General features: G+C 42.7%; 1 protein-coding gene across 1 annotated transcript in view; it reads left to right on the plus strand.

The window, feature by feature from the left end:
- Nucleotides 1–14,820: 14,820 nt before the first annotated feature.
- The window catches only part of LOC119180669 (transcriptional regulator protein Pur-beta), a 188,610-nt gene continuing 184,435 nt past the window's right edge, over nucleotides 14,821–18,995 (plus strand). The window contains exon 1 of the mRNA XM_037431789.2: nucleotides 14,821–15,092. Within this exon, the coding sequence (XP_037287686.1) occupies nucleotides 15,050–15,092 (43 nt within the window). The 5' untranslated portion in view covers nucleotides 14,821–15,049. The remainder of the gene's footprint in view (nucleotides 15,093–18,995) is intronic.

Genomic DNA, 18,995 nt, shown 5'->3' on the forward strand with positions numbered 1-18,995 from the left:
TTGCACTGCTCCCATTTTGGCAGCAGAGCTGTTGAAGTTCCCCTGAAGTTGGTTGGTTGTGTACAAACATTATCATTCCCAAAACACCATACCTCATGGTTGAGAGCCTGAATACAGAAATAAAAAGGGAAGAAAGACCGAGGGAGAGATTAAAGAAGAGGTAGGAAGAACAGCAAGACGGAGAAACAAAAGGGCGAGATAAACAGCAAGACCGGGAGAAACAAAAAAAAAACCTGAAATGGGAACGACAAACAAGATAGAGCAAAAAACGCGGGGCCAAGCTTTGAAATTTCTTCAGGTTTGACACCACTTTTGTGAAGTTGCCCCAATTGTTTTTGGTCTAGAGCGCACATTTAAGGGGATCAGATAGCTTTGAGTAGCGATTTTCAGTGTTTATACAACCACATGTTGCACCACTCTTGCAATGAGGAAAGTCTGGAAGGACAAGAAATGACAAACAAATTGTCACCACCTTAGAAGTTCACACAGCAGGGCCACAACTTAATATGCCTTCATAATGGACTGTTCATTCTCTCCACACTTCTATATAGTGAAGGCATGTGTAAAACATCATAGATGGGCGAGCTTCAAGTGATTGTGAAGTGAGGACGAACATTCTGATGCGTAACACATAAAAGCAGTTGTTGCAGTGCTGAGATGACGACCTGCAGGTCGCAAGTTCGCACCCTGTTTAGACGGTTGTATTTTGATGCAGGTGATATAAGAGACAGTATGCAGTGCAATGCCAGTCCACCTTTTCATCAGCATCAGATGGCCGACATTTCAAGAACCTTGCTCTACAGCTATGCCGCATAATACAGTATTAGCTGATCATTACACTCCGCTCTGCACAAGCATAGCCTAATCAAGTGTGGGGAGCTGCATAGATTTGGCGTTTTTGACGAGCATGCCGTAGAGAGGCGTGCACAGCTTTGCTGCGTACCGACACCAAAAGTGAGTGGATGCACATTCCACTGAACTGACAAGTGGAGCGAGAGGTGCATTCTGTGGGCACTACAGTTCGTTCTATGCAATTGCGTGTGTGCTCGCATTCACAGCTCTTATCGCAGCAAGTCGTAAGCACATCCGTTTTTATATTGGGGGTTTTTGGCTCGCTAAACCAGGTCATGAAACGTGCAAGATCGGGCACCATCCACCTTGCCATCCCAGAACTTTCTTGAACCCAGTGCAGAGCTTTAGAATAACCTCCATTGTATCTTGCATGTAACGCCATATCCTTGTACATTGTGACGTTCACAATTTTTAGTTTATTAATGTAGAGCAACAGAAATCTAGGAGAGTGGGGGTTGCTTTGCTGTTGAGGAAATTAAATGCTTTTCTTAAGCGCTATGTCACTCAGCTAACCCCTTTTCTGCAAAAGATATTTTCCTTATTAGAAACAGCTGTGCTTCCTGATGATTGGTTGTGTGCAAAAGTTATTCCTATCCATAAAAGTGGGAACAAACAACTGATAAACACATACAGGCCAATATCACTGACAAGTACATGCTGCAAGCTAATGGAGCATATAATAAACAAAGCACTTATGACCTATCTAGAGGAACATAATCTGCTATATCCGAACCAGCACAGTTTTAGAAGGAAGCTTTCGACCACTACACAACTTTTAGAGATTACTCATGACTTTGCTTTAGCTATTCATTCTAGACTGCGAATAGATGCAATATTTATTGATTTTTCTAAGGCATTTGACCGCGTTCTCCACTCGTTGCTCATACAAAAACTTGAATAATTTGGGGTTGACTCAAAAATCGTCCATTGGATTGCCGCTTATCTTTCCAACCGCACCCAGTATGTTTCTTTTAATAATGGCGGCCCCGCCGCGGTGGTCTAATGGCTAAGGTACTCGGCTGCTGACCCGCAGGGCGCGGGTTCGAATCCCGGCTGCATTTCCGATGGAGGCGGAAATGTAGGCTTGTGTGCTCAGATTTGGGTGCACGTTAAAGAACTCCAGGTGGTCTAAATTTCCGGAGCCCTCCACTACGGCATCTCTCATAATCATATAGTGGTTTTGGGACGTTAAACCCCACATATCAATCAATCAATGACGAGTCCGACTGTGCCCACGTGGTCTCTGGTGTTCGCCAAGGGTCCGTACTAGGACCAACACTCTTTCTCAAATACATCAATGACATCTACACTGCTATGGAGCCAGGTACTACAATGAGGCTTTTTGCCGATGACTGCGTCATATACTCTCCCACTAGCACTACAGAAGACCAGGTGAAACTTGACAAATCTTTAGAAAATATTGGGCAATGGTGTGAAAAACATGGTATGCAAATTAATACAGACAAAACCATGTGCATTACAATTTCCCATAGAAAAACACCACTTCACTTTCAGTACAACTTCTCTGGGGCAGACATCAAGCACGTAAATACCGTAAAGTACCTGGGGGTCACATAACATCATCGTTAAAGTGGGATGTCCACATTAATAAAATTTCTGCACGTGCATTTAAACAACTAGGTTTTTAAGGCGTAAACTAACCGGAACTTCCCCTCAAGTTAAACTAACAGCGTACAAGGCGCTCATTAGACCCATCCTGGAATATGCAGCTATAGTTTGGAACCCGCACCAAAAGAACATGATTGATGCATTGGGAAAGATTCAAAACCGGGCTCTTAGGTTTATTTTTTCAAAGTATGCCAGACGGGAGAATGTTTCTGCGCTGCGTTTGCAAGCACATGTCGCAACTCTTGCTAGCCGACGACAATTAGCCAGCCTGAAATTTCTTTTTCTTCTTTCAAACAACCTGGTAAACTTAAATAAGGATGATTACCTTAAAGCTCCGCACCGTCACTCCACTAGAACTAACAATGACAAATGCATACGCCCATTCCTGTCACATTGTAATACGTTGAAGCATTCTTTTTCGTGTTCTCATATTGTGCTGGTGGTTGCAGCTCGCTGACTCCAGGCTGAGAGGATGCATATTTAGAGGTGAAAAGCAAGGTCGTTGTGGGGGAACAAGTCCAAGCCATTTAATAGAATACTCCCTGCTGTTTTTACAGCGACTTTTCTCGTTGAAAGCACGGACGCCCGAATGGTCGAAGGAATTTGGAAATTAACCGGAAGTTACAGGTGTGTTTTAGAGGAAGAACTTGTTTGAACAGTTGCAGGTAAGGAACTACCAGACCACTCTGAGGCTGGAGCCATTGGCGCTATTTTGTTTGAGTGTTCCTTGAGGATCAGCAGTGCTCTTCAACAGCGTTTTTTGTTAGTCACTGCCACAAAGCAGCCCTGAGAAAATGAAGGCGAGCTTTAGTCTTATGATTGGCTCACAAGACATAAAGAACCCAAAAACAATCTGTACTATAGTTCTAGTATGCAGCTTTATTGACTCTGATCTCAGTTATGCAATAAGATTCTGTTCAAGTAACTTTACATAGAGTGGCAGTCTGGGCAAGTCAAAATCGGATTGTTTTGGTGAAATCTGAGAATTACATTGTTTTTATTTCACACCGATTTTCAACTTCAGTTTTAGTAGCAGTTAAATGTTAATAATAATTGCTTCTACAATGCAGTGCTCCGCTTTTTGTGACTTGGGTCTTGTTTCTGCCACAAGTATCGATCGGTATTTTGAATGGTTCACTTCATAATGCATTAAATAAACATCTTTTTAAATGTTTGCTTTTTTCCAACTTACATTGATGGTCATCTGTGCAATACATTTCGTAATAAATAATGAATGAAATTCTTCGGCAATGCTCTGAACTCTGGGACTTGCATGGCATATTTTGTCATCTAAAATGCAGATAGCTGCTCCAAACAAGCATTTTTTTTTCTGCTTCAAAAACACTCGAGTCTGCTCTAAAACAGTTATTTAGACGCTTTTATCCCTGCAAGTAGCCAGCATACCTTACTGTCCAAATAACTTAGGTTCATGAAGTGGTAGTTGGGGCAACTTGGCGATTGCGTGACTGCTTCGCACTAATGAAGCAAGTGTAGAGCACCACACAGCTGCTTGTTTCAACTAAGCTTTATTTGCTTAGCGGCCTGGATTGTGTTCGCAAGAAATGAGTAAAACCCACACATGGTATCACTCGTATGTTCTCTTATCCCACTGTGTCCGAATACATAATTTCTCCATTTGGTGAGGATACACCAACTATATAAATGTCTGTGTGCGGTCCATTGCCTTCGGCAACGACAAAATGATTTTGCTATAAACGCGCACTGTCTGACAATGCTCATATCTTGCGTATATGTTTCTGGCACTTTCATCCACAAAGCGTAGTTGGAAGTTATTGCTTATTGTTCTATAGCAGAGCCAAAAATTATTTTCGAGGGGGGGGGGGGGGGGTGTAAACACTGTCCATGTTTGTGTGTATATTTGCAGATGCAAAATTCAACATTGGAGGCTAGGTTTTGATCCCCCCAGGTACACCATTGTGCGTGTTCTGTTTTTTTCTTTTATACTCATTACGTCTGTGCTGTGAAGTGTTAAAAATGCAGTGTATGTAAACACGTGATGTATGCAGTGTGTGCAGTGTAAACTGCTACATTACGTATGGTATTTTGATTGAAACACGAAAATGAAGGGCTGAGTAATGCGCATAATACCGTTTCCACTGCCTTCTGTTTGGATCACATTGGTGTGATTCTGACTCTGAACGTGTAGATCAGAGCCAACCTTCTCTTTCTCCTCCCTCCCCCATTCCATATAAGCGCGTGTACTTGGTCTGTGTTTGTCACTCTTGCTTCGCTCCCGTTCAGATGAGTTGCAACGGCAACGTCGGCACCAGTTGAAGCAGCATTCCAGCCTCTGCCGAGATCGTCGCAGAACAAGGTGATCCTGAGCTCCGGGTCAGTGCAAGCCAAGTGTCCGCATTGACCTGCTCACCCCAAAGTCCGGAACCCTTTTGTCGAAGCCCAGCATTTGTGTCGAGCTGCAGCTTCGGCTACCGAGAGACGTGAGTCTGCGGCGAGGGTAGCGAGGCTTTCGAGACAACTGCAGCAACTGGCAACTGACGGAGCGACCGCACGCGAGACTTTCTCAACAACGCACAAACACAATGCAATGATAACACAAACACTAAATACAAACTGCACACACTAACCGAAACGCCGAGTGAACGTAGACGGAAACTTTGTGTGCGCCCCCAATGCTGTTTCACATCCCCTCATGGTTCTCTTTAGAGGGAGACGGTGTAATTTTTTAATCAGAGATTTGCACAACTCGTGACAAATTGTTTTATGTCATTCATTGATTCTAGCAATGAATGAGCTTATTGACGTAGAAGCTTATCCCCTTTTAAAACCTGAAAGCCATTTATTAAAGCAATATGCAGAGAGAAACAAAAAAATAATTTAACATTCAGCATAGGCGAGCCATGCCAAGCAAACTAGTGGCATGGCTGTGAACGTGATATGCTGGGTGATTTTTCATCCCCAGTGTTCCCTTTAGACTTGTGTAGTACTCATGAGTTGAAATACAGTATCAAGTATTTCAATATCGTAACTCCCGTGAGTGATTTCGTGACATAACTGCATCAGTTTGCTGCGAATCTAGAGACTAGAGGCTATATTAGCTCTGATATCAGGGCAGGAGCCGATACATAATATGCAAATATGTCATGAACTGAAGATAGAAGTGAAAGCATGTGCTCTACATAGCCCTTGATTCTTGCATCTGAATTCATGAGTACTGTACATATAAAACGTATTGCGTCATGCAGCCTCAAATATAGATGTGTGACAGTGTGGTCTTTCAACTGTACGGCTGATTCTTCTCTCATAAGGTTTTTTTTTTTTTTTTGTGGTGTTCTTCATCAACAGTTGGTAGTGTTGTAAAATGTATGCACAAGAAGAGTTATAATAGTGCTTTCATTTTGAGAGGGAACTGTATTTTCCACTAAATGCTTGGTTGGCTTGTTTTTGTGTGCTGATATGAAGTCATTGATCACCCAGTGGCCAGCTAAGAACTTGGATCCAAACTCAAGAATGTGCCGGTAGGATTTTTCATGCCCCATATAAACGAACGATGGGCAGCTTACGTAACTTGGCTGCTGGAAAAGTTTCTGCAGGCTGCTCAATAGTTGAATACAAGTAGAACAGGCTCCTGTTTGCAAGGCAGAGAGAAAAATATTTCGGCAAACTTTGCTAATGGCTTATGCATTTCCACCCCACTCTACTTCTAGGAGATCTTGCACCTTTGTCTGGTGTGCTTATTTCTCTGGAGATTGTGGCTTTTGAAATAAGCTTTTAAACTGCGAAATTTCATGTGTTGTTTGACCTACCGCTTCGTGGATGGCATTGCGTAGCTTCAATTGAATTTGCGCCATAAGAACGGACACCTAAATTACATTGTGGTCTGGTCGTGATCACTAATGCTCTGGCGACTTTTGCTACATCTACCCTTGTTTGAAGCATCGAATTGCCACCAACTACTGTTGTAGTATTGACTTCTCCCATCACACATCTGGTTGGTCTAGAAAGCTGGCATTAATTTCGTATATTTTAGCTAACATATATGCCATCTTGAATAGTGAAGGGTTGTGTTCACATTTCTGCATACCATTTGTATACATAGAAGCCCTTGAATGTGATCTTAAACTCCAGGAGGTTCGTCAACCTCTTGCACAAGGTAACATGTGTATCCTGGGAACGATAGATCTTGTTCAGATGCGTCTCAGCCTTCAGCTTGGCCCATCTGGTGTGCTTCTGTTCTTTTCCACACGATATTGTGTAATCCCATCTCCTTTCAACACCTCAACACAGCGGGCAAAGCCTGAGGGCTCACTTCTGGGCCTTCCTTACGAAGCAACCCAGACTTTCTTAATAATACACTGGAAGGAAATCTTGGGCAACTGTGTATGGGAGTTGCAACACATAGGCAGTGCTTCAGCCAACGTGAGACTGATGGGTATTACACGTATCTGAGCTTCGTTCTTTAGGCTCCTTGTTGCCTGCAGCTGCATTGTCACAAAATGATGTTCAGCAAATGTCCAGCAGTTAAACTTCACCCCTCGAACTTTTAGGCTCACCATTTCAAATAGGGCCATGACGTTCACAATGTTCTATTGTTTTATCAGAAACAAAACCAAAGCACATTGATAGACAAAACCACAGCTGCATTTGAAGCAGGAGACACAAAGACTAGGCAAATTCATGTACCATCCATCATTCTCACGGTCACTGAACAATCGCAGCACTAGAGCTCGCTCCAGTAAATATTGTAGGAAACTATGAGGTGGCGTGAGAGTTTGTATCTTAAATGTTAAGATTTGGGTGTGGGGCTGAACGTGTGATGCATTTTGCTCGGAGTTCCTGTACTTTAAAGCAAGCGACAAATTTTAGAAGGTCACAAGTTAAGCAAATTTGGTGCATGTTCAGTGTGTACGGCACCCACAGATTGAAACACAACGTTGAAACTCTTAATATGATCACTCATACGTGGAATTTGTCGAAATAAGTGTCGTGTTTTACTATTTATATATTTATTTACAAGATACTGCATGCTCAGAACAGAGCCCCTGCAGAAGTGATATCAAGTGTGAATGAATCATAATCATTTGTTCGAGTAAAAAAAAGAAAGCTTTTAAATCAAAATAAGTAGTGAATGAAATGTATGCACACACGTATAACTGACATACTCAAACACACACGTGTACATAAAGCACTTCATAATCAATAGTAATTTATATGCATAATTCAATAGAAAATATTTAAAACAAGTATATGCACATATATAAATATAGGCACCTATATATGCATTCATACATTAACCACGTGATGCAGCACTAAGGAAACTATCACACAAACATGCTATGAATGTCGCCACCAAAGGCCAGGTTTGCTTTGATGTAAGTGTTTGATTCGAAATGATGTTGATACAACACAAACTGAAGATGATGGAAACCAAAGTATGTGCATCGCTTAAACCTAGCGAAATTATTGCATTTTGGTGTGCCAGCACTGCACAAACCTGTTTTATTTTCATCATAAAATGGCGCACATGTGCGAGGAAGAAAAGAAAGAATTAAACGAGACGAGCACTGACTATTCGGCACACAACATATAGCGTTCGACGAAGGATCATCGCACGATACAACATAACCGTATCTGTAGGCTACAAACTAGTGATGGTTTGCTTAAGTTCAGCCAGAGAATTACATTCTACATCCTAAATGCCGTCTGAAAGGCCCATTTCATTTTCCACGAGGTCAAGTCGGGTCTGGCCGATGATTGCTCCAACGCTTTACGCTCTTTGTAATCTGAAATGCTGCGATAATTTTTGTGATGGGGGTCCCCCTGTTGTTAGTTCGTTACAAAGCAGGATAATCACAGCAGGAAGAGCTAAAAGTGTAAACAAAGAAGTAAAAAAATGCATTCAATTCACAATGAAAGGTGAAAAGAAAAAAAGTAATTTTACGAGAACAAAACATGATACCAAATTTCAAAATTTGTAATAATAAAAAAGAATGAGGCAATGATAAAAATAAATCACAAATTATCAACAATGTTTTCATTAACAGTGTGTTTATCATGTTAAGTTTAAAATAATGAAATGTACGAAATGACTTGACGGGGATATGATTTTAAAGATGAACACCACAGAAGTGAGCAGTAAATCTGCCATAGTTCAGTCTGATTCTAGGTAAAAGAAGGTCATTATGTTCTGAACGTCAGGTATATTCTTCTTGTTGAGGATATGACAAGGAATTTTTATTTATTTATTTGCAATACTGCCAGTCTCTACTGAGACCATAGCAGGTGGGTACTCTGTACAGATGCTAAGATTGCTCATCATAATAAAACAACTGTAATACAGAACATAAAAGCAACATGGCACTTTGTACGTTAGCAATATTTACACAACATAATAAACAAAATACAAATCCATGCAAAAATGGCAAGTTTAACAATAAGGGCACTTAAATGGCTGTTGACAGAACATACAAGTAGTACATACTCGTTTCATTACCATTGTCACTGGGTATTTAAAAAAGCTAAGAATTGTTTTCAATTTATAATTCAGACTGAGGCAGTGACTTAGTGTTGGTGATGTGAGGGGCCAACATGTTACATTCGCGAATAGCAACCAGAAAAAAGAATATTTAAACACATCAGTCTTGCATTTGTATTGTACTAATGTGTGTGTATGTTTGTGTCTTGTGGCTCGTGTTTGTGAACAAGATACGTAATTTGAAATGTCTATTTTAAAATAATTGTGCAGGAGTTGGTAAAAAAATTTTAGACGTGCCTGTTTTGCTCGTACTTCTAGCATAGGAAGTTTAGAAAGAGTTGGCAGACTAGTGGGTGAGTGTTCACGTTTATGTTTGTTGTGGAAGAATCTTATGGCCTTCTTCTGTTTTGCTTCAATTTTCTTTGTGCTTGTGTGGATGTGAGGAAACCACACTGTACTTTTGTGTTCGGGGATAGGCCTGAGGAATGTTTTGTAGGCTAGGAGCTTTGTTGGCAATGTTGCCATTTGAAGTGATCTACGAAGAAAAAGTAATTTTTGTATGGCAGATGAAGTAATGTTTCTAATGTGCTCATCCCACCTTAAGTCGGACGTAATTGTTAAGCCTAGGTATTTATGTTTGTGTACTGTGCTCAGAGCAGTGCCATATATAGTGTAGCAAGAGTTTGAGGGCTCTCTCTTTCTCGTTATTGTCATGCAAGCAGATTTTTTTACATTGATTGTCATCTGCCAATTTGAACACCATTCAGAAATAGCAGAGAGTGATTTGTTGAGCGAATAGTGATCTTCGTCATTTCTAATTTTTCTATAAATGATACAGTCACATGTAAATAACTTTTATTTTACAGTCAATATTAGTAGATATGTCATTGATATACATGAGAAATAACAAGGGCCCGAGCACGGAACCCTGGGGCACTCCTGACGTAACCGGTACAATATTTGATGCAATGTTTTCGACAACAAAAAACTGAGACCTATTAGACAAAAACTCACGCACCCAAGCAACAGTTTTTCCGTCCTCGATAATGTTTTGTAGTTTAGCGATTAGCTTGGTGTGACAAACGCAATCAAACGCTTTTGAAAAGTCAAGTAAGATTACGTCCGTTTGGCTGTGATTGTCAATACCTAGTGCGAGATTGTGTATGACCTCAGTCAGCTGCGTTGTGGTCGATAAACCCCTACGAAATCCATGCTGGTTAGGGGACAGGATGCCCTCGTTTAAAAAAAAAATTGTTAAATGTTTTAAGACTATATGCTCGAGTAGTTTGCATACCATGCTCGTTAAAGATATTGGTCTGAAATTGGATTCAATGGATTTATCTCCCGATTTATAAATTGAAATAATTTTTGCTATTTTCCAATTTTCTGGTAGTCTTGATGTTGAAAGTGATTTACGGAAAATACTGCCGAGATATCTGCTACACCATTCTGCGTACCTTTTCAGAAATTAGTTAGGTATATTATCCGGACCACACGCTTTCTTAGTATCCAGAGCAAGCAGAAGATTAAGAATACCAGTGTCTGTGATAACGAGAGTGTCCATCACAGACATCGCACGTGGTACCGATTCTGGCAAGACGTCATTATCTCTTGTAAAAAAGTGAATGAAAGAACTGGTTATATCTGTTGGCTTTGTCAAATTTTTCAAGTGACGGTAGTTGAGTGGTGAGTGTGTTCTTTCGGCGAAAGTGGTTCCAAAATTTTTGTAGATTACTTTTGAGAATGCTGGGGAGTACAGTATTGCGTGTTGTTTGGCTTCCTTGGATTTTTGCTTAAAGTTTTTTGCAGCAGGTGCAAGTCTGGCAGTGCTAACTAAGTCATTTCCGGCAGCCTTGTTAACTTTCCGTAATCTTTTGAGTTGGCGCTTTGCGTGTATTACTTCACGAGAAATCCACGAGTTGTTTTTTAATGTCTTTTTCAGTTTGACAGGAATAAAATTTGTTACACAGTGTGACACTATGTCTTTAAAGCGCAACCAGACAGCATTTACAACAGTGAAAGGATCTTAGGCCAGTGCCAAAAACTCTTGGTATTCATTAGCTAGATAGGTTTGTATGTGGTCGTCGTCAGCTTTATCGAAATGGATTATGGTTTGGGCAGCAGTTTGCACTGATATTTCATAGCCTAGAGGTAAAATACACATAGGAATATTATGGTCGGATATTCCTTCTATTACCTCAACATTCACCGGTTCTAAAAGAAAATTACTGCTTAGCAAAAAATTAGGTCGAGTATACTCTGACACTCGCTTTGCTCTCTTGTGAGGCTTTCCATGATTTGGCAAAGGTTAAAGTTTAACATCATGTTGAGAATAAGAATACTATCTAATATATTAGGTAGTATATTAGATAGTATTTCTTGCCATTGTGAAACGTATATTTTGCGATGAATGTGACTGTATATGTGACTGAGTGGGTAGGATGCGAAGATGCCAATAGATAGCTAGGGAATGGTAAAGCAATGGGCTAAAAGTCATTACTTTTATCGCCTGGTTTTGTAAACGTTGAAGTGATTTTATATTAATGGCACATGTATTACTCTATGATGATAAGCCGTATAATACATGGCTATTAAGTAAAGCAAGATAAATTGAGATTAGAATATGAGGTTGAAAAAATGCATGTGTTTTGAGATAATGCAGATATCAAATGAAACCTTTTTTATTAGTGAGTTGGCATATATTGTATTTAAGATATTTATCGAGAGTAACACCCAGGAATTTAACATTATCAGATGCCAGTGCTACATATAATTACTTAATGAGAGAGTTATGAAAAAAGAAATTACAGTTTGTGGGCTACAAAACAGTACAAAAGTTGTTTTAGTGAGGTCTGGTTGAAGAAGTTTATTTATACACCATGATTACACGTTGAGATACGAATTAAGAGTTTCTAGAAGTGCACTCGGCGATTTATGTGAGTAAATAGTCGTGTCGACACGACCGTTGTTTACTCACCTGTATTACTGACCTGTATTAGCATACAGTGAGCACTTAGAAGAGGTAAGCATATTACGTAGGTAAGTCATTTATGAATAGTTGAAACGAAAGGCCTAATATAGAGCCATGGGTAGTGTGTCAGTTAACTAATTTAGTTGACAAAATTCAGACATTAAGATATACTCCTTGCGGCCTGTTAGACAGGTAGCTGCAAAGAAGTTTCGGAGGTGTGCCAGGAGTATAAAAATACTGGAGCTTATTGAGAAGTATAGAATATTAGATTAGATAGTATTCTTTGTCATTATGAAATATATATTTTGCGATGAATGTTTTGGGACTGCTGTATATGATGAGCAACAGTCTATGATAAAACAACTGCTGAGTGAGTAGGATGCAAAGATGCCCAGTTTCAAATGCTTCTGTTGAATCAATGAATATGGCTCCCGAAACAAACTATTTGCTCATACATTTTTCAATGTTATCCATGAAGGTAATTGATACCTGTTTCATTAAATGACAATTCCTGGGACAGAGAGAGAAAATTAAATTTGTTTAGATAGTACATCAAACAACTGGAGAGAACCTTTTGAAGGACTTTGCTAAAAAATTCCTAAATGCCAAGTGGGTGTCAACGTTCCCACGAGAACTTTTTTTGAACAGAGGAATTATTTTGCCATGTTTTAACAACTCTGGAAGTATTCTTGTTCTGGAGATTTTGTTAGAAATATCTGCAAGATCTAAAGATACGTATGCAGCAATCAGTTTTATTCTAGAAGGCTGGGTAGAATCCAGGCTGTTGTCATAGCTTGGAGAGAAGAAAAGACATGATAAACATCTGAAGAAACTGGACAAAGAAAGACCGAGGGCTATGTGAAAAAATGCCGCCATATCCACGAAGTGAATGATGATGAGTGGGCGAAGCTCCGGAGGTAAACCTGGTAAACCATGAATCCTCCGTACATTTTGTCCACTCGATTTTATTGCAACGCTCCCCCTAGCGTACGTCGCTGCACTATATCGAACGATGACACGCGCCATATGTGGCATCATTCCTATTTTTAACACCTCGCATCTTTCATAATCAACTACACGTACCGCCGTCTAGTTTATAACATCTTGCATCTTTTGGACGGACGGACGGACGGACGGATGGATGGATGGATGGATGGATGGACGGACGGATGGATGAACGGATACGGCTGTACCCTTTAGATCGGGCGGTGGCTAGCGTAATACTTAGAACTGAACGAGAGGTGGCTACATACAGGGGACGCACAGCCCACGCCTTAAGGAGCTTCGCTCCTAAAATGAAGTGGAAGACTAGGGGAAAGTGTATTCTGGCACAAGACAAAATACATACCAAGATATCACGCTTGCTAAACAGTGGCGCTTCCGGTGGAACATTTATGAAGCCGTAGCCAGCAAACACTTGCTAGTCTGACAATTGGAGCGAGTATCGTAGAAGTGTAACTTAAAAAGATGAAAGTTTAGGTTGGTAGGTACTCTATACTGGTTATTATGCAAAGAACGTCTGACAAGGACAATGGCAGATTGGAACAAGCGCTTCAACATTTTGCTGCACCCCTGCCTGATTACTGGCCTATATTGCTGTCTTGACACAAAAGCACTTATTTGTACGTCACGCTTGTTCCTGTATTCCATCGTCCCGTGTCATCTATACTTCAACTTCGTATCATGGCCCATGCATGTGGATCAATTTGCAGATTACGAAAATCAACTTGCAGATTGCCATGTGTAGTTGTTGCACTCTTAAGCATTTAAATGAGCTTTGTGATCTTTTATTCTGCATGGTGGTATTGACGAAAAGTTGATTACAGCCTAAGAATAAATGCAAGCTCAGCTCACAGAGGTGAACGTCCCACCCATGCCAGAATCAGCATACATGTCGTACGTCTCACCGATTTCACGAATTTCAGACATATCACTTTCCCGTGCAGGCCTGCGTTCATTTCCTAGTTTCCGGTTTAAAATTTTACATTTTCGCAAATTTTATAAAAAAGTTTGACTTCATTCCACTGCAAAACATAACGTTGTCACAAGTAGCAACAAACTTTCAATTTGCAATATGTGTAGTGTGTGCATTACCATCGGAAACGTCCTTATCGGTACAACGGAAATCGAAAGTTGTTGCTTTGTTGCGCAGATAAATGACAGGCGAGCTGCAGTATTGGAGGCAGAGCGTGTATTTATTCTTAGGTTGCAACCGATTATAGACAATCTTAAACTGCCACACAGAGAAATAAAACAGGTATCTGACTTCGAGGTGTATAGCTTGGAACATAACATCATTTTGTCTAATATAAATTGTTTTTTTTTTTCACATGCTTTTTGAGCTGCAGCTCCAGTGCTTTCCTGAGTGCATCTGTGTTGGCAGAATCTAGTTTGGCAGCAAATTTTCTATAGTTGTGCAGTTCTCTCACAAATTTTCCACTCAAGTAAGAAACGAAACTGGAAAGTGTTTTTAACAGGCGAGGCACAGAGCAACAACAACAAAAACAAAAAACAAAGCGAAAGTACATTTTGCCTTTTCGCTCGTCAACAGCTATCCTGTATTGGCGTTAGAAGTTTGACATCAATAAGTTGATGACGGACTTGTAGCAGACGACGGCGCCATGATACTTTATAACTACGTCTTCAGACAGAAACGAGCAGATATATAGGCTGATGGACACGGCGAGACGCGCTCTGCGGATGCCATGCGCACTTTGGCCAGCCGCATTCCTCACGGCGCGAGGCGACGAAACCAGAAACAGCTGACGGCGCGCGTTCGATACGGCGTGTGCACGTGCTGTCGTCGGCGTTCGACATTCTCTTTCCTACGCGGCGCAAGTGGTCGGCGCCTCTCAGGTTCGCTTCCCGAAGCGAGCGCGTCTCTTCTTGATCTTTTCGTTGCGCGAGCGGCCAGCTCGCCCCATTTGTGCTCTCTTTCTTTATTTCCTTCGTGCCGAAAGTGGAGCTTTGAATGTCGGCACGTTGTGCTGCGGCTGGTAGCAGACGACACCGAGAGCAGACCGGACACCGTTACCTTGGCCTGCGATTGGCCGAGGCGCCTTAATTATTCATAAGACCCACGGCGAGGCTTCTGTGTGTGTGTGTGCAGCCGGGGGGGAGCGCCAGCAGTTTGCAAGGGCATCATGTCGGATCGGGAAAGCGTCGATGAGCAACATCAATCCCAAAGTACGTACGGCTTCTCTTTACTTCATCCGCCGCCCGCCTCGCGTTCGGCTGCACGGCCATGGCACCGCTCGGCTCGCCGACTGCCCGACCGGCGCTGTTCTTTTTTCGACCGGGCGGCGAGCTCCCGTCTCCCGCGTACGATGCCGCGGTAAGATGGCCGTGTCAGATAGGAGCGTGGCTGGCGACGGACTCTCGCAAACGCTGTCATTTTTGACGCCTTTGGCGTCGTTGCCGGGGCCCGGGCTCAGGCAGCTTCACTGTCCCGTGGCTCTCGTGCCGCTATAGACGCCTCGTCGCCGGAGTTGAAGGCGTTAAGCCTAAAACACCCGTACTTTGCGGCCGTCGGCATCGGAGGGGCAGACGTCTCGCGCAGTACGCTGCGTTTCATCGCTGCCCTGCCGTCTCGTGTGTTCGGGACGGAAATTAGAACGCTGCCGGCGTCATGCCCGTTTGCTATCGATGCCTGCTACATGCTGCAATTGTAATTGACACGAACGGGCGCAGTGTGCGTGAGGAACGAGTCGCATATGCATCCGCGGTGCCAACCGATCGCGCTTTGCATTTTGAATTGGGAGTTTGTGAACAAGCGTGGCCTTGTGTGTTTTTTTTTTTTTAATTCCCGTGGCGAGTGCACGAGTTGGTTCGACGTTACCGCGTTATGTGATCGGCTAGATATCCCGGTTTGTGGCCAAATCCGCGTCGTGCTCGCAGTCTTGTAGTAAGCTACCGTGCGCGCCTGTGAAAGCGTCTTGAACGGTCGGCGAATGATGTAACGTCGTGTCTGACATTTTATTGTTGTCCAGGGGAGTGTTGCCTTCAAACGAGGTACACAATCGCCGCCAAGTACGCTGCAGTAGGGCTGCGATTGTTAGCGAACGCGTTTGAATGGCACCCTCCCTCCTCTCCTTTCCAGAGATCGCGTGTCGGGTTGCGATCCGCGCTTGTCCTGTCGTCTAGGCCGCCCTCGACCGATGCGGTTGCCTTTGCAACTTGGAAGGCGCACGGGAGGCGCGCCACACTTGCTGGCCACGCCGCTTCACAGCTGCGATGCGAGCGATCATAGCCTCCTCGCATAGCAACACACGCGCTCAGCATCCATTCATATGTGTCGTCTCGACGCCGTCTCGCCGGGGAAATCGATCGGCGCGCCACCGGCGGAGAATTCTGCGACGGTCGCGCGCGTCAATACACACAAAAAAAACTTTCGCTTTCAGTCTCTCATCTGCGGTGCTGTATGATCCGTCAGCCTCAGTTATCAAGTTTTTACAAAGCAGTTGTGTTTACACATACCGGACGAAGGAGCTTTGTGTGTGTTATGTGATGGTTGACTTTGGGAGTGCGGACCCGGCATGGTGGGAGGGAGTCCAAATCTTATTTCTTTTTTTCATTTTAATTGGCTCCTTTGGCGCTGCTAGCATATCGTTCTTTTTCCTGTGATCGCGCCGCCGCTATCGGCAGCGTGCCGGATGCAATCTCAAGTAACCTAAGAGCAGACCGTTGCCGCGTCCTTCAACAGTGCATGCTATCGTATCTTGTAGTAGACGCCACTTGCTCTTGAGTCGGTGCGGGTAGGAGCATCGCGTTTGCATATGTGCTTTGGAAGTGACGATCTGGCCTGTACGTTCGAGTTCGTTGCACGAATAGCCCAGAAGTTCTTTACCTCTCGCTCTAACTATGCCAGACAAGCGGGTGTGGGAAAACAAATAATTGAAGGAATAAAAGAGCGTTGCCGGCTGGCTGTCGTGTTGCCGTCTTGCTGACAGGGTAGTTCGCGTTGCGTCTATGGCATGGCGCCACCTCCCCTGGATGTGCGCACTGATGGCGCTGTGTGTCGTCTGCTCGCTCGAACTGCCTTAGCGAATCGTCAGAAATTATGACATACGTTGTGTGTTGACACCGGCCTGTTGGTCCACCTCTAGAAGTTCGTTGAAAGCCTGTTGAAGTGAGCTACAGAAAGTGTGTAGTGGACATTGATATCGCTGCGTTCTCGTTTTTCTTGGGTCGTTTTAGTTGGGCTCAAGGGCCATGATGAGGCGTTTGCTATTTAGCTTATCTCGCGTCTTAATCATCATTATCACTTGTACAGTTAACACCCTTCATTTTTGCACTCTACATTTTTTACACTTCATTGGAGCGCGCGTTTTTTCGGCAATTTTTGCGCCCTATTACATAGTACCATCCTAAATCAGTGTCACAATTAACACATCCTCAGTCATGGCGCTTTTTGGCCAAACATGGCCCTTACGCCACTGAAAACGACCTCATCATCATTGGCCAGTTTTTAAGATGTTGAGTGTTATGCGTCGACAAGCTCGCCTTGAAGCCCTTGTTCCATAAACTCAAACATAGACTCCATGATGCCGCGGGCAGTTCGCGCCAGGTTTCGCATTTCAAACGCTAGATAGCCGATTGAGCCATATTTTGGCGTTGTTGCGTCGGCAGTAAACATTTATTGAGCAAACGTGTGATGGGAGTTCTCCCTTAGTCTTGGCCGATCCATTCTTGGGTTGTAACAAAGGCATAAAAATCAACGAATACACGCGGGAACAAGCTAGCTGGGCGTGTTGCAGTATCGTACCTTCGTCAGCCAGTGGTTCTCAAGTGGTCCGTGAAGCCATTTTAGGGTGTTCGCGATACCCATTCTCGAGAAGAAAAAAAAAAAACGCGATTTTTGAGGCACAGTATGTTACGTAACAGCGGCCTTTTCTAATGTTAGCTATGCCTCACCGCACAATACACCTGCATTGCGGTGAAGCTATTGTGTTTCGCGTTATTTGTGAGATGATTGTGGAGGTTTTGTTGTAATTTTCTACGACGTATGGCAGGCTAGCATAATTTCTTTAGGCTTGCATATTTGACGAGCAAGTGTTAGTACATATTTCAAATCTACCGGAAGAAGTGGGGAGGAGAGGGGTGCTTGCTCGGGATTTTATGGTATCTGGTTATGTTAACGATTATTTTGCGTGTGATAGCTTAAATTTATCGTTTTTCTCTTTTTCCTTTACTGGAATGCCACTCCTGTTTTTAACGTTCATTTTATGTCATCCGTTTCTTTTTCTGTCGTCTCGCTGCTGTTTCTTGTATCATTCAAAGTGCGAGCCGTTTGGCAACGCTATTTTGTTCTTTTATTCTTCCAAATTTTGTCGTGCCTACGTTGTGGTACTAGAAACCTCGTCAGGTGGCCTTAAACGTCACCTTTCGTCTCCTACGTCACAGCATTCACGTATTGTCAACCTCATAAATAAATGAATAAATAAATAAACATTGCGCAGATGCTAGCACATATGCCTCGTCTGCGCATTCTGAGGTTTTGAAGGAAGGGACATGTACCTTTTGGAAAAAAATTGAACTTATATATATTGTCATAACAAAGCAGTGTGGCGGTCATAATTAATCGTTATATCTGATATTTGTTGTAACTAAAGCCTTCGGCCATTCGACTGATGAACGCGTACTCTCGACACCAGAGTTTGCTCACTGCGGAAAACATTTGAAAGACAACTAACATGTCAGAAATATTTTAGGCATTGTATACTTTATTTTTTCTCAGTAGCACAGTATAGCGAAATCTATTGAAAATTGCAACGGCTTTGCATGATCAACACGCAATGATAGAAGTTGCTGTCGATCGGTGGCAGTGTTGTGACACGAGAATGTCTAATGTTGTCAGCTGGAACGTCAATTATAACCAGTGGATAACCAAGGCAAGCAAAGTGTATGGGGCGTAAATTTTTTTGTTAAGTGATGTCAAGTGATGAAAAGACCGACTTGCCACCGGTCCTGCGACGTTCGTGTTGTAGTGCTTGCATTGTGCTCCCCACTCGCCATCGGAAGGTCGCAGGTTCGCTCCCTGCAGTCGTCTTCTCGTCCACTTTAGTTTCTTCATCCATACATCACGATTGC

This window comes from Rhipicephalus microplus, chromosome 10 (genome assembly GCF_043290135.1).
Source record: "Rhipicephalus microplus isolate Deutch F79 chromosome 10, USDA_Rmic, whole genome shotgun sequence".
Lineage (NCBI taxonomy): Eukaryota > Metazoa > Arthropoda > Arachnida > Ixodida > Ixodidae > Rhipicephalus > Rhipicephalus microplus.